General features: G+C 44.9%; 2 protein-coding genes across 8 annotated transcripts in view; one reads left to right on the top strand and one right to left on the bottom strand.

The window, feature by feature from the left end:
* The first annotated feature begins 236 nt into the window (after nt 1–236).
* LOC127036210 (alpha-1-acid glycoprotein 1-like) lies at nt 237–10,827 on the top strand. Its single transcript, XM_050926948.1, has 6 exons — nt 237–350; nt 1,485–1,627; nt 3,067–3,140; nt 3,815–3,928; nt 7,371–7,474; nt 10,756–10,827. Exons 1-6 carry the CDS (start codon nt 237–239, stop codon nt 10,825–10,827), a joined length of 621 nt encoding a protein of 206 aa, XP_050782905.1.
* A 1,936-nt stretch (nt 10,828–12,763) lies between these two features.
* Nucleotides 12,764–16,575, bottom strand: part of SLC25A25 (solute carrier family 25 member 25) — a 34,898-nt gene continuing 31,086 nt past the window's right edge. For all 7 annotated transcript variants that reach the window (XM_050926921.1, XM_050926923.1, XM_050926925.1 and 4 more), the window contains 3 exons: nt 16,371–16,538; nt 15,770–15,920; nt 12,764–15,286 (listed from right to left, as the gene is read on the bottom strand). In XM_050926921.1, coding sequence (XP_050782878.1) covers nt 15,102–15,286; nt 15,770–15,920; nt 16,371–16,538 — 504 coding nt within the window. In that variant the 3' untranslated portion in view covers nt 12,764–15,101. The remainder of the gene's footprint in view (nt 15,287–15,769; nt 15,921–16,370; nt 16,539–16,575) is intronic.

The raw sequence follows: 16,575 nt of genomic DNA, 5'->3' as shown, positions 1-16,575 counted from the left end.
GCAGTGCAAACAATGCAGCTTTTATCTGAGCAATTTCCTGGAAAGGTACATCATTGCTTCATCTCCACACAAATGCTAAGCGGGCTGTCTCTGATACATGCACCTAGCAGATTTGTCCTGACACAACTGGACAATTCAACAGTTGCACAGAAATCTCTATACACAGATTCCCCAGTTGAGACGTTGCAGTGAGGGGGATTCATCCCACACTCTCTCATCTCCCTTGAAGAGAAGCCATGGCACTAGCCTGCATCGTTATGGTTCTCAGCTTAGCGCATCTCCTCAACGCTATGCCCCTGCACTGTGAACTCCTGCTTCCACAAATCCCAGACAACACTACAGCATCCAAGGTAAGAAAAGCCCTGCAGTGGGTCTGTCTTCTTCTGATGATTACACTCCAATTACATGCAATGACCAGGAAGGAACTAGGCAGTGGGAACCATCCACAAAGATATTTGGGTCTTATGTTGGTGAAGCACACACAGTTTACATCACAATATAATACTGTCTCAAATATAAAACCCAAGATAAAAAAATTAAAGTACAGGATTAGGAATCAGGAAACCTGGATTCTCTTCTTGTCTCTACAACAAACTATCTATGCATCTTCTGTGCCTCAGTTTCTCTATTTGTAAAATATGGAGAATACTTCCCTACCTAGCAAACACTGAATTCAAGTACATTTGCCACCAAAATAATATACCACTACTGTAAATACTTAAGTACTATATTATGTCACTATATAAATAGCGAATATTAGCTGGTAGTAGACCTGATGCAAAATGCGAAAGTATCCATATATGTTGTGACATATTCATAAATATGTTCAGTCCCGTTGGGTTTTGTAATAGCCCCATTCTCTTCTCCCCCCACCAAATTCCCCTGGGAATCTTGAAAAGTTTCCAAAATAAGTTAAAGTTTTAATGCAAAACAAATCCCACAATGTGACTTCACTGACCATTTAAAAGTGACAGAAGCAGGGCCGGCTCCAGGGGTTTTGCCGCCCCAAGCAGCCAAAACCAAAAAACAACAAAAAAGAGTCGCAATCGCAATCTGCGGCAATTCAGCGGGAGGTCTTTCACTCCGAGCGGGAGTGAGGGACCCTCCGCCGAATTTCTGCCGAATACCTTAAAGTGCAGCCCCGCTCCAGAGTTGCCGCCCCAAGCACCTGCTTGATAAGCTGATGCCTGGAGACGGCCCTGGACAGAAGGGTGAAAGGGGAAAAAAAAACAGAAACCAAAAGCCACCTTAGAAAAATCAACACATTCAATATTTTTATCCACTGTAAAGAATTCTGTTTCTCTCTCTCTTTTTGGCTACTCTTGCTAGTTTTAGTGAGAACCTGACAGGGGCAAAGCGCAGTACTACCGCAGAATGTGAGAGCAAGACTTGTCACTGTAAAGACAAGTCATTCATTTTCCCTCTTGGAACTTCATAAGAGTCCCTTATTCTAGTCTCCTCCCCTGCCCCCTTTATCTTCACAGCTCCTGGGGAAATGGTTCTACATAGCTGGTGCTTCACAGTTCCCCTTTCACCTGCTGGAAATGGTGCTGATAGATAACGGTTATCTTGATGTGAACCCTACTGAACAGGAGCGGGAGTTACTCATCAACCAGCATATCACAGTGTAAGACTGTTCACTCTTCAATGCCTCCTCTTCTTCCCTTTGTCCATCTGTGCACCTATTTCCCCCCTTACTCCATAGACTTTTCAGCACAAGGTTTCAATTAGCATCACCTGAACAAAGAGGGAACAAGGGAACATTTGATAAAAGTTTCTCTATGAAATTTTTTCCCAGTGATTTGTACGTCTCTGTCTCCCCTCACTAGCTCATGTCTGACTAAGCCTCCTACTAACAGCACTACAAGAGTTTAATTTAGTTCCACCATTTTATTATTTGAGGGAAGTTGTATGGCTTGTGTTACACAGCAAGTCAAACTAGATGATCTCAATGGTTCCTTCTAGCCTTGGAATCTATTGGTTTTGGGGTTTGTTTGTTTTTTTCCCCCTTTCCCTTGGTTTTTCTGACCTCTCCCATGGTTCCTGCAGCCAGGTTGGATTCTTTCTTGCTCTCCTAATCAGTCTCTCGCTAGGTAACCTGCATCTATATTAATGTACCAGACTGTCCCCTGCCTGCTTATGCTGTATATGCCAGACCATGAATGTTCATGCACAGTGAAAACTTACCTATAAGCATTGGGCTGTACCACGAGCCATGCATTGCAGCCCTCATCTCTGCCTTGCTTTGTGCCGGCCTCTGCAGATTGAATCTCTCCTCTCCAAGCAGCAGGTTCTATCATGGTCCTGGCAGGACCTCTTCATGTTTGCCCAACTCTCCTCAGTTGCTTGTGCTCACCCTGACCTGTGGATAGACAGAGGCCATCAGTCTGGCACTAAACTCTCTTCTGTTTCACATATGAGACACAGAGGAGGTAGAAGAAACTGTGCATATCCTGAGTTCCCTGCAGTATTTGTACTTTGTATAAGTGTACCAATGTACCACACAATACACCAGTGTATGTAATACACACAGACACTAGGAGCTATACGAAGGCATGTAGCTCCCATCAATTTATATAAGTACCTTCCTGGGGAGAAAATGCTAGGCACTGAAGGAATCTTTAATCTATCAGAGAAGGGTATAACAAGAACCAGTGGCTGGAAGTCAAAGCCAGGAAATTCAAATTAGTAATAAGCCGTGCCCCCCCCCCTTTTTTTTTTAAACAAAGTGAGGGTGATTAACCCGTGGAACAAACTACCAAGGGAAGTGGTGGACTCTCCATATCTTAGAGTCTTCATGTCAAGACTGGACACCTATCTAACAAAATATACTTTTGTCAAACAAGTTACCAGGCTCAATGCAGGGGTAACTGGATGAAATTCTGACTGGTGTTATATAGGAGGTAAGGCTAGGTGATCTAATAATGGTACCTTCTGACCTTAAAAACTACTCTCTCGCTACTCTAATGGAAGAATTTGCCTCCAAGTGTCTCAAGACAGCAGAATCCTTAACCTCACCTCTCTAGTTATAGCCTGTTCACCCTCTCTCTCTCTCTCTCTCTTTAGCAGGGACAAATGTCTCTCAAGCAACTCAACTTACCTTGAAGTCTCTATCAATAATGCCACACTGATCAAGTATGGTAAGAATCTGATGCCAAGAGGGAAGCAGAGCACACAGAGGCATCATTATCTAAATAGAGGAGGGCAAGTGGATGGGGGTGGGCAGTCAGGAGTTTATATATTAGTTTCTCGGATACATCTCGTTGCACATTTGAAGCCTCAGTACAGGGGGGAAATCAGGTGACCAAACCCACCAAGAACTTGAGGGACAGATTCCCCCTTGGAATGATCCCCTCCTCATTGGGGCAGTTCTTTGCACCATTCTCAGAGAAATAAGATAGCAGTCAGAGAGCCATGCACAACCATTTATGGCTGAAAACACCAAGGAATCAATCATGAGCCAGTTGCATACATCCATGTTAGGACAAGAGCCAGGCATCTTTGACTCCTTAAAATCCCAGGCCATTATCTAAAAGATGACCAAAAAACTAAAGGCCTGCAATTTGTATTGAACTGCTAGGAGTTGGACTGGGTCCTACAGAAGAAGCTACATCAGGATAGGACTTTTCTACACGTGATCAGATCCCTGAGCAGATGGTAGCAAAACATGTATTCATCTATAATCAGACCAATAAACTCACTGTCCAATATTAGCAATTCTTGCAGGTTTATACTGGGTCTTGTTACACAGAATTGGGTTGAATTTAATATTCTTACTACCTACTCCCCAACTCCTGATTGTGTTCTCGCGAAGCCAAGAACCAGCGCACCATGGGGAAGCTCATGAACAGCAGTTCAGAAGAAATTTTCCTTATTCAATACCAGCTGCATAAGGAGGAAAAGAACTACACAGGATTGTATCTTTATGGTATGCAAACCCCATTATAAAATAACTTGAAGCTGTGAGCGGGGGGTATGAAGAATAAATATAAATATATGGAGATATAGCTCTCTCATAGAACTGGAAGGGACCCCAAAAGGTGATTGAGTCCAGCCCCCTGCCTTTGCTAGCAGGACCAAGCACTGATTTTTGCCCCATATCCCTAAGCCCCCTCAAGGATTGAACTCACAACCCTGGCTTTAGCAGGCCAATGCTCAAACCACTCAGCTATCCCTCCCTTCTGTTAATTTTAAGTGGGGAAAGGGACCAGAATCATAGACTATCAGGGTTGGAAGGGACATCAAGAGGTCATCTAGTCCAACCCCCTGCTCAAAGCAGGACCAATCCCCAGATGGATTTTTGCCTCAGATCCCTAAAAGAAGCTTCACCCCCATATAATAAAACAACATCAGAATTTTCAGTGTTGCCAGCACTCATGATATTTGGCAGTTTTCTTGAAGCCCCAGCTCCTGGAGTTACAGGAATATCTAAAAATCGCAGCTTTCATTTAAAAAAAAGTTTGTAGCCATCATAGTCGCAAAGAAAAGCTTGAAAATATGACCCAAGTGCACCCTGCAGTTTCAAAAACCAGAATTCCACACCAAAAAAAAATCAAAATGTACTGGTTTTGTAAAAGCACGTGATTGTAAGCCAATTTCATGATTTCAAGTGGCCTAATTCATTATTTTTTCACACTTGGGATTGGCAGTACTGAAACTTATAAAGCCCCCTCACCAACTAGATCACTCTACTACTCCACAAGGTAGAACTTCTCTTTACTCCTTCCAGCTCAGAAGCAACTACATAAGGAAAAATGTCCCAGCACTTTCCAAAGAGTGCCACACTCCTCCAGAGCAGTCAGAGAACTGCCTAAGGACCCCGAGCACTTTGTGTAATATCTATCCCTCAGCAAGTCACAGGGAACTTGCAAGCACAGACAATAATGGCAGTCCCAACCCCCACTTACAGCGGGTGCCTTTATGATTAACAGAAGTGACACTGGAGACCAAGTGAAGGATATGGGCCATTAGAGAGCAATGCCCAAGTGTAATTTGGTGCTTGGACCAGCACTGGGGCTGTCACTCGGGAGAACCTTAGTTGACTGGGCTCGGGAAGGGAAGGGATCAGCCGAGCACTGCGGAACATTCTGGACACCTCAGCAATGCTGGCACAAGATGGCCCTCTGCTGGCTGCCAGTGACCTACAACTTTTACATTAGGAGACATCCTGTCAGCCCATGGGGTGAACAAATGGAATCCATCGCCTGGGGCTCTTTAGTGTACAGTGGGTTTCCTCGGGCTACAAATCCTGATTTGGGGTACCAATCCTAAAGCAAAAATGTGCAGCTAAGATGCCATTTTCTCCCACCGCACTGTGTACACTAAAAGCTGTTGAGAAGTGAACTCCACTTACCTCAGATCCTATTGTTTGGGGTGAGAGGGGATGCCATGCTATCCCTCTCCATCTCCTCCCATTTCCCTTCCTGTCCCACCCACATCCTCCGTCCATCTTCTGTCCCATTCTCATCCTTATACTGACCTCCCCTGTCTGTTTCCCTCTTTCTGGCTCCCCCTTTCCCCCGTGTCCCTCCCACACACTCACTCTCTCTCTGCACCCCCCTCCTCAGTCTCTTGCCACCTCCTGCCCCTCTCCAGCCCCTTCAGACTCTTGCCCACATGCCCAATCCTAGATCCCTTAGAGCGGCCACCTTCCTAGTGTGCAGCCCAGCTTCAATCTCAGTGAAAATAAAAAGATATGGTAACAATCTTGACAGGGCAGCCTCAATTCCACATACAGAAACTGAGGGAGAATGGCAGCCATCTTGACTGAGAGAAGCCTATGGCCTCCATCCTACTGGGAGTAATGGAAGATGGCAGCCAAATCACCGCAAGGGCAATATTCACAAGAAACACAAATACCAAATATCGTGAGAGTTGGACACACTGTATTCCCGTAACAGAGGGGGAGCGTCACTGAAGCCAGCCTCTCCAGTCCTGCCTGGCTCCTTTTCTGCTGGGGTGGTTTGGGGGAATGGGAGGGACGGGCTGAAGAACCACTGCCTAGAGTCAGCTGCTGAGATGGTGCCCGTGTTCTCAGTCCTGCCTGAGGGAGTGGGGCTCAAGGCTGACTGAGCTGTGAGAGGGGAAACTGCAATCTAGTGCCCACAGAGACAGCCAAGCACTGACAAATGGGGCAGGGAGGATGGAACAGGAGGGACAGGCCCCATGCCTTCTCTCTGTAGCCAGCAGGGGTGGGGGGCACCACAGAAGAAGCGGTGCTGAGGGGAAAAGCTCACCCAGAGCCTATGCAACCCCGAGACATGGCTGGGATTCAGTCCAGCAATTTACTAAGCCAAGCTGTCAGAAATCTGGGGGTGTGTTTGTGGGCCTTTCCCTTCATAAAAGCTCTGTAGTAGGGAGGGCCAGGTGAGCCACCAGCCTGCCTCCATGAAGGGGGAATGAAATCACCAGGGACCACCGAGGACAGGGCTTCCCCAGCTGGTAGGTCTGGGTCGGGTCACATGGCAAGCAGGCTGAAGTGCCCATTGTTTTAGTTCTGTCCCCCTCAGGACCATGAAGAATGGGCAGCAGTTAAAGTATTTCACAACAGACAGAACCCCCACTGCACCAGAACAAGGAGGAGGGGGAGCACCACATGCCCAAGCTGAGGAGAAAAGTGGGAGTTGTTCTTCCCGCTCTCAAGCATCCAAGAATGGGATTACACCCACCAAGCCAGTAACAGTCATGCCCCTCTGAGCTGCATTCAGGCTCTCCAGCCATATTAGCCCAAATGAAGCTCTGATGGTGGGTTTAAGTAGCTTTGGAAGTTCACTTCTGATTCACTGCTCAGCAAGTAGAGCACCGGTGACAGAAGAGCTGCAGATAAAGAGTTATAGGCTAAATGTGGGAAGCACACATTTTAACAAAGGGATTATTAGGTGCCTTGTAAAACTGATATTTCTATAAAACCATAGAATGTATTTTCAATTAAGATAAGCACAAAAGATCAGAGGATTCATTTGTCAGTAAATATATACCACAGAGCTGTGGTGCACTGAAGCAATTATGTATTAAGCATTATGCCTTACGCTACACGAGCTAAAGGAGCACCACCATTAGCTAGCAGCAATAGTATACTGTTATCCTCTATATGAACCAGCCACTAGAGAAGTGCAACTTTACAAGTGTGTTATAAATACATACCCTGTGGGGGTTAACCGTCACAGCACAGATAAAGTGACATGAATGGAGAGGAGAGAGAATCTCTTACTAGGACAACCTGGTTAAGTGTGTCAAACAGAGAGAATGAAGAAACAGGGAGGGTAGGTAAGGAACATGGAAATTCTATGCCTAAACTAATTATATTCATCGAGAGCCTACTGAACTGCTCTCTAATATTTAATGCTGCAATTTCTTCCTTTTTAAAACAGCCCGGAACCAAAACATGAGTAAAACTCAGTTGGAGGAATTCAGAGACCATGCTAAATGTCTGGGTCTTCATGAAGAGGAAATCATTTATGCACCATGGCAGAAGGTAAAGTTCTCATTATGGATCGGTAAACATCCTTGGCCCCATCTTAAATGCCACACAACAATATTCTGAGGGGTGTCATATTAGTCTGTATCCACAAAGACAATGAAGAGTTTGGTGGCACCTTAAAGTCGAACAGATTTATTTGGGCATAAGCTTGTGGGTAAAAACCCACTTCTTCAAATGCAACAATATTGTAATCCTCAGAAGCTGGGAGGGAACAAAAGGGGCCAGCCTCAGCTACAAGGAGTTTTATAAAAAATGAATAGTCTTAGATCACTGCAATGTATAGTCCAGGGGAAATTTTCAAAAGCACCCAAGTCCCATTTTTAAAAGTGACCTAGGCATTTAAGAGCCTAAATGTCATTGTAAAATCAATGGGATTTAGATTCTTAAGTGTCTAAATCACTTTTGAAAATGGGACTTGGGTGCATCTGAAAGTTTTACTCCCAGAAAACAAATCTTCATCTGATGGACACGCATAGTCACACAACAAGGCACTAAAAATGTGTGGTTTGTAAAGATCAAACCCAATCACCACCTCCCAGCCCCCTCAGATAAGGAATTAAATAAAAAAAGAATATAGCCACAGACCCACCCTTCCATTATCTATAATATCTTACATTTATAGTATCATTCATATCAGAATAATTTATAAGCCACACATTCGAGGAACAACTCACTTATCACTAAAATGCAGCCATCTGTGGGGAAGAACATGGCAACTGCTAACAGCACACAGCTATACTACACAGCAGTTTAGAACAGGGTTTCCTCAACCCATGAGTCAGAACCCAAAATTGGGTCACCAGAATGTTTTAAAGGATCACATGGCAGCTCCTGTCCTACAGAGTTGGCTGGGCCCGCCTCCCTGCTCCAGGCACTGCAAGCTCTGGGGTCCCAGCACCACTAAGGTTTGGCCCAGGAGTCTGGGTAGGCCACATTTAAGTGAGTGGCACTGCAACCCCATGAGGCAGGTCACAAGTCCACTCACACAACTTTGGTCCAGTCAGGAAGGCGGGAGGGATCAAACCTAAGCAGCACTGTAAGCCCAGAGGTTGCAATACCTGAAGCGGAGAGTCAAGCCCAGCCAGCCCCACAGCACAGGAGCTGCCATTGTGAGGTGAGTGCCAGGCAGGACCCCTCCCACCCAGGAGCAGGATCTGACCAAAACCACCCCAGGGCAGGGCCATAACCCAGGTGGGACAAGTGGGGCAGCCACCCTGGGTACAAAACCACGAGGGCAGCTCTGTCAGGCCAGCCCCAGCTCAGAGAGAGTGCCACCTCCACCTTACTCTCCTAAGCGGGCCACCCAGCCTATCAAGGGAGGGAAATAACTGGGAAAAAAAAAATCAGGGTGCTCTCTCACCCCAGGCCCTAAAATGTCTAGTTATGGCTCAGTCCCATGGCCTCTACCCCCAGACTATTTATTGGGTCACAATAGGCCATAAACATTTACAAATGCATCCTGAGCCCCAAAAATTTGAAAAACCCCTAGTTTAGGACATAAATGAAGAACGCCAAAGCTACCTGATCCTACAGTGGCTAATTTAGCCAGAAAAAGTTGTTCAGTCCAGAATTTAGCTAAAAGCTACAGATCTCAATCTGGATCTGGCAGAAAGTGTCAGCTGAATGACAAAACTCTTCAACAGCACATCATCCATGCTCCTGCCCCTATTTGTATTCCAAAGCATTCCTTCAGTACAGACTCCAAAGGAAGAGCGCTCCCTGTCCCTACTGAATGACCAACCCCACTTCCTATAAAAGTTTGGGTTTTTTTAGGTCTCTCACTCAAGAAATAGCTCAAGGGTGCTGGAATTTGAAAGATTTGATAAGAACATAGCTCAAGACAGTAGAGCCAGACCCTTTTCCTGTTTTAGTTTATACACACACCAGGTTCAGAGGCTTATGTCCAAACAACTAAGGTCTCTAGGTAATTTTATAGTCCTAGCAGGCATACATTCTTTTCCAGACAAAATGGTGGTGCAGGGATAACTCTTACCCATATATGACCAGGTGCCATTTCCTCTGCTTCTTCAGAAATATCTGTTCCTAATTAGTACTTGAATCCAGCTTCAGGTGGTCTCATTAGGCAGCTCACCACTTAGAGGTTAGTAGAGAAAGCCTAGTCCCAGAGAGGATTTGAGTACTTCCACACCAGAGCAACAGATGAATTTCTCATGGGGAATCTCCTACACTTTCATATGACAAGTAAGGTCAAAGGAAAACAAACTACTGAAAGTAAAGCTTTGAAACAATTGCCACTGCTAAATTGAACAGAATTCTAGAAAGAACAGACAACCTGAAGCCTGTCTAGATTTGCTCCTTCTTTCCCCTTTGAGCAGCCAGCTGTCCCTATAAGCCAATTTGCAATCACCTGGAGGTAGCTACTTGTTCCCAACAAGCTAATTATGGGTTGCTGCAAACTTAAAGGGACAACCCTACATTTGGACCAAATTTAAGTTCTGGTAAAAATCAGAAGTTTTAGAAAAACCAATAGGAATAGTCCAGGTCAGTCTTGTTCTTTCAAAATTCTGATGCACAAGTGATTTCAAAGAAAGAAAGAAAGATTCCCCTGCAGAGTCTGAGACCCAAAACCTTTGCAGCCCTAAGAATTTAAAAGGGAAGTGACTATACCAAAACTAAGACTGACTACTTTGATTTTTCTTGGCCAGGCTGAAAGAAATGCAAGTGAGCAGAGCAGAAGTAGTGACAAGCAAAACACATTTTAAGATGTTACATTTTCAATCTAGGGCATCAATATTAACATAGTTAAATAAATGTGTTGACAGAGGATTTCACTTCAGTACCTCTTAAGAGTACAACTTTTTACCTAATTACTTGAGCTTCTAAAAGGGATTTCACCCATTTTAATTCATCTAGTTTTCCCATACTCACTTTAGGGCATGCTTAACGTACAGGTCACAGCATAGCATTACTGTTGTTACATATAGTTCCTACTTTATATAACAGATTTAGAAGAACTATTAGCTGCAGTTCTAATCCCACCCAGAAGAAAAAAAAAAAGTTGTATGATCATAGATCAGCAGAATCCAGGGAATGGTGTAGGAGAGGTTACAGCTACAGTAACAGTATTAACCATGGGTAAAGCACACAATTAACACAGGCCCAGTTTCTCCCAACAGGGTGACTTAGTTCCTTTGGGGGGTTAATTTATTGCTGAGCAAAACACGAAGAAAAGAAAGTGATCCTGTTGCTCTGGAGAATTCTCTCCTGTTGGTGCCATACTGACATCAATTGTATTCGCTGCATATTTTTCTCAGAAGGAGCTATGCCAAATGAAAGAAACCAAACAAACGATTCCCCAGGCAAGACGACCCCAGCTACAGTACTAGGATAACTCTGAAGCTAGCACAGCTGGACATCAGCAACTGACCACTTTACCTCTGCAGCAAATAAAAGTTTTCCTTATTATTTCTGTTGTGTATTGTTGATGCAATCAGGGGAGTTGCTCTACTAGATAGATCAGGATTTAGTGAGGAGAGATCACAGCTAGTTTTGATTTGCCTAGTTATTTGCAAATAAACGGACAGTTAATAGGCCAACTTTCCACATGCTGGACAAATGGCAGTAACCATGGTTGCAAACCATCACGAAACTTGGACATTTCTTCACTGCTGGCTCAAAGCACTGAGTTTTACACTGGTGGTTCAACAGCACCAAATGGGAAACAGAGGGCAGTTTTAACATTCAGATGTGAATTAGAATCCCAGCTCCAAAGGATGTTTGCCCATTTCAAGGTCCTAGTAGAATGGGCCAGGGAAACTGGCTGATCGCTATGTTAGCAAACACAATGACCATGTCAGATCTCTGAGCCTACACCAGTGGGGGTTCCATCATTCAGAAGTGGAATTGTTTCGATAGGTGGGATGTCATGAGCAGCCTGATTCCCAGTAACTCCAGCATACCAAAACCAGAAATGATCAAGTAGCAGTGTCCCTTCTGTAGAGCTCTTTATTACAGGCTTTCCCAGAGAACCCCTGGGCAGCCTTACGTAAGCACCTCACATCAGTTCATTAATGTAATGTCACAGCCCTATCAAGTGGGAAGTTTTATTGTTCTTGAGCCAACTAAAATGTACAGATTAAATGACTCACCATGGAGTGACTCACCTGTGACAGCCAGGAATTGAACTCAGATTGCCTTAGTTCCAGTTCAGTCCAGTTTTAACTAACCTGTTTCATCTCAAAGAGGAGGAAGATCATAAGAAATGCAAGGAAGAGGTGGAGTAGAAAGTAAATCCCCTCTCCTCAGAGCTAATCCCTCCTAGTTCTAGGTTGGTAGGTATTTAGTGAGCACTGAGATTTCAATCAGTTTTGTTCCTTCATTTCTCTCAATAGGGGAGAGGCAGAATAGGTTCATGAGTGGTTCCTATAGTGAAAATGGAATTGTAGAGGTTATCATCTCTCAGATGTGCCCCTCATGATCTCAGGGACAGTCCCACAATTAAAAACACACCTCTACCAGACTGTGACAGGCTGGCTTAGCACCATGCCCCAAAAGATCAGAGTTTGGCTCTGAGTGCCCAACAGGAGACCATTAACTCAGTAACACACTCCACCGGTAATTGCCACCAGCCTTTAGACTAGAGGATCCAATCTAGGGAATTCTAACTCAAGTGCCTCAGCTGATTGCAACTGCAAAAGGTAGTTTCTCAAATACTTAGGATACAACCTTGTTAAGGTTTTACAAATGAATAGAAATTCCTTGAACATCTGGAAATACATAGGAACCATACACAGTGTGGTCCTTGGAGGACTAGTGTAAAATGGTCCCCGTGATTAATTTTACTAAGCAAGTGGGTGGCTATGTTCTGCACTAGCTACCATACTTGAATCGTCTGCCAGGGTATGCACATAGAGCACTTCATTGTTAATGGGCACTGTAAAAAAGCACATCAGGACAATGTCCTTTAAAACCCAAGTGCCGATACCTCGAGGATGCAGTCAGACTAAATACAAGAAACTACAGATCCTCTACGCAGAAAAAAGATCCAGCTATTGAACAGAATGAGAACCGGGATTCGCCAGCACCCACCGCACAGACAATAGATTAGTAATGGGATATGCCTGACTCATTCTCATTGCCACAGTAAACATTTAGTTCTGGTTATACTCAGGTGTTCCCTTGAATTAGGATTCAAAGGGGATTCTGCTCTGACAGTCTTGCTGTCAATTACCCTCAGTGAAGAAAAGGGGGTTTAGAAAAAAATTGGCCACAGTCACTCACACAGCACCAGTGGTGCGCACACAGAGAAAGACAGGCACATGGTAACTTTGATAGACCTTTATTAGCAGACTGTTCCCTCCATGAGGAATCTCATTGGTTAGATTTGTGTTCTGACAACTTGCAGTTACAACTACAAAGACAGTCACATTTTGCATTGATTTTTGTATTCTGAATATTCCCATTAGGCCACACTGGTAGGAAGGAGCCACTGCAGAATTAATAGTTGGTCTCAAAGGAGGAGGTGAAAAAAAAAAATCATGTCACTAATCCAGGTACAAAGTTAGATTTCCATCTGGCAAGAACAGACAGCAAAGAAAGTACCTGAGGACTGAAGGTTCCCCATACTGCCAAAGCCTGTCACACTCTGAGCAACTGCCAGGAGTGCCTAACGAAGCCCTTCCCATTCCCACAAACTTCTGCATAGTGCACGTGTGTGTGAGGAGCACTGGGACTCAGCAGCAGGTCTGCCTACTCGCCTTCAAACAGAACTGCAGCAGCTTCTGTCCAAGTGCAAGTTTCCTTCCACATTTCTTGAAACTGGCAACTTGTCTTATTTTTAAATCCCTGAGATTTTTTACCTCTCCCACAAAAATTCCAAATCAACCCTTTCTCAATTAGCCATTGAGACATCAACATACACAGACCTTCCATTTCCCCAGCTTGAGCCATCCACAGGAAATCCTCTCTGTCACACACATGCGAGGCGATTCCACAGCAAGGCAAGCCTCAAAATACACCATTCCGCATCCCTTGTCCCAGTGGACTGTTTCCTAGCTAATCAGTTCCCCTCCCTTCTACGGCTTATTGCTACAGGGAATTTCTCTTGACTGACTGAGGCCCTCCAATAACCAGCCCAGATATAAAAAGAGCAGCTCAAGCTTTAGAGAACACTAGTGACCTCAGTGTCTCCCCCTGCTACTGAGCTGTGTGATGGTAAAGGTGCAAATGAAAATAATACAGAACTTTAAACAGGAGAAATACAAGGACAGTAACAATATTTAAACAAGCCTATAAAAATAGTTTACGTAACTCTGTTCAAATAAATACAAAATAAATATGATTTAAGCAGTATGACATGAATGGAATGTGACACTGGTCCATTTTGCCCCAAATCAAAAAGTTGGAGGAGGATCTCCTGGGCCCCAGAAGCCTGATCCTATAGACTGAAATAGCCCATAATACTGTCAGAGAAATTTTAAAGCCATTCCCTTCCCTTCCACCTATGAAAAGCACCCTCTGGGAGAAAAAGCAAGCAGTCATCTTCAAACCCCTGATGAACCCGACTTCCTCTCAATGTCAGCTAACATCCCTTCCTACATTACTCCTAGCCTGGGGATTCCTTAGCCCTCAAATGCAAACCCTAACTCCAGTCTACAAAGAGATCTAAAGAGGGATAAATAGCGGCTTAGCTGCAGGGTTTGGAAAGGGTCAGTCGTCCCCCCCTTGGCATCAAGCAGAACCTTGTTCAGAGTACCATGCAGGCTGCAGAGCCTTCTCCCATGCTGTGCCAGAAGCCCAGCTACAGAGATGGACAAGAGTACAGAGTACAGTCAGTTATTCAGTGAAGCCATGCATCAAGGCAACAGTCCATTCAGGGCTCTCTAGTTTTCCCCTTTCCAAACCTCTGCTGGGCATGAACGACAAATCCACCTAGCATGCAGCAATGCAGGCGAGCAGGCTCTAGTCTGCTGCTTCTGTTAGTAAATGCATCTTGTTAGCAGGTTTATGAGAGAGATTTGATCTGACTGATAAAAATAAATAATCCTAATTCTTCACAGGCTGAAGGTTACTTAGGCCAGCCTGGAGTGGAAGAACCACTGCTCACCAGCCCCCAAAACTGGTACAGTTTAAAGTACATTTCATGTCAGAGTCTTGGAAGCAGAACATGACTGTCTCCTACCAAAAGAAATACATGTAAACATAATAAATAAGTCTGTGGTGGCAGCACCAACACAAAGTTTGTACAATTTTAAACAGGTAGGAGGTTAAACTGAATGGAAAAAGAAGCTCCTTCAGCATGTCAAAAGTTGCTACATATCTCCAGGCCAGCAGCTCTATTTCTACATGTAAGATCCCCGCTCTACTAGGCTGCTGGAAACTGGCGTCAAACTTGCAGCTTGAGACAAGCAGCAGTTGATCCCCTGGTCTCCCAATTGGTCCCCTGTATGCTTGCAGGACCACTTGATGGTTTAAGCAGAGATCTTGAGTAGCAAGATGGTAAAGGACACCAAATCCTCTCCATCCTGACTCACACACAACTGGATTTTCACAGCTTTGCTTAGTCAGCTTAGTGTCGACACATTCACAGAATGAGAGATGGCTATACACCCCAGGATTACAGCCCAAGATTTCAGAGTTCAGAATCCTAGGTGTCTCCTGGTCACCGTGACTGCACCCCCAGGGTCATCTTCAAGTTCTCATAAACCACGTAGCTGATGCTTACGGCTGGGATCACCTTCATGAAGTTCGGGGCCAGACCCCGATAGAGGCCAAATGCTCCCTCTGTCTTTAGAATGTGTTTGAAGAGTCCACTCATTGTCACCTCTGGAGCTCCCTCCACTGAAGCTGCAACAGAAACCACAAGAAATAGTAGAGCATGGATTAAGGTATGTTGTAAGACAATGCCCATCTCAAAGGCCTGTGTTAGATTTGTTTATTGCACTCATACGAGCAAAGACTCTTGAGCTACACTGACCATATAGTTACATGAGAGAGAGAGAGATCAGGTGGCAGGATGAGGCCATGCCTCATATGCCTGTCATTTCCACACACACCAGCTCAAGGGCTGACTAGATCACACAGGTAAAAGGAAAAAATCACTTGGTTATAGAGGCTCTGGGTCCCAGTGCCAAGAATGGCATAAAGTTCACATTGTTCTTGATCCTTGGCCTACAGATATCCCAGAGTTCAGCTGCACAGAAAAATTAAAATATGCCTTAATTCTGCAAGACTTTCCAGACCTCCACTGAAACACACAGTGAGTTCCACACTCACTGCGCATATAGCAGCAGTCCAGACTCTCCTCTGGAATTCCAGAACAGTTCTTACCTTGAGCCTGCATGCGTGTTCTCACAAGAGCCAGGGGATAACTGGCCAGCTGCCCACAGGTACTGGAGATGGTGCCACAAGCCAGGAGAACAAACACTCCGGGGTCAGCACTGTTTACAGCATAGCGTTGTAACCAGGTATTTTTTAACGTCTAGAAGAAATAGGTTAGGTGTTAGCTGAGAAGGGCAGGGCATGGAACATCAAGAGACAGGCCCACACGAGGAGAGAAGCTGGGGTTGGAGGCTTGTGGAAATCTATGCAACGTCAGCTAGAAATAACTGCAGAAGACAAGATCCTAGCTTGTCAGATATTCTTGAGCAGCTGCTGCTGCGGTCGCCACTGTAGCATCTGTGAAAGACACTAGTTAGCAGCTTTGCTGCAGTGACTCCCTCATCCAAAGGGCAGGGCCATAGATTGCCACAAGGCTTGTGCTGGAAATATTTTCTCCCCCCCGAAGGCCATTTGTGTTAATCTCAAGGGGCATGTGCAGAATTTAACCAGGAAGGTTTTATACTCCTACATTAGCGACATGCACGACCTCTCCCTGCTTGTCCCGAAAGTGAGATATCCCAGCCCCACAGAAGCCAGGCAGGCGCCGTACCTCATAGACTGCCAGATCAATACCAGCATACGGAATGATTCCTAGCATGTTGGGGATGTAGCCTTTGTAGAAGGCAGCCATTCCTTCCTTGGAGAGGATGTTCTTGGCGCAGTTCAGCATGCCTGAATACTGTCCTGTCTTCCGCAAGGCCATTCGGGTCTTCAGAACCTAACAGCACAAGAGCATACACTCTGTGAATGCCTAC

This window comes from Gopherus flavomarginatus, chromosome 17 (assembly GCF_025201925.1).
Source record: "Gopherus flavomarginatus isolate rGopFla2 chromosome 17, rGopFla2.mat.asm, whole genome shotgun sequence".
NCBI classification, from domain to species: Eukaryota; Metazoa; Chordata; order Testudines; family Testudinidae; genus Gopherus; species Gopherus flavomarginatus.
Note: the sequence above shows the minus strand (reverse complement) of the source record. Positions and strands in the feature narration are given on the sequence as shown.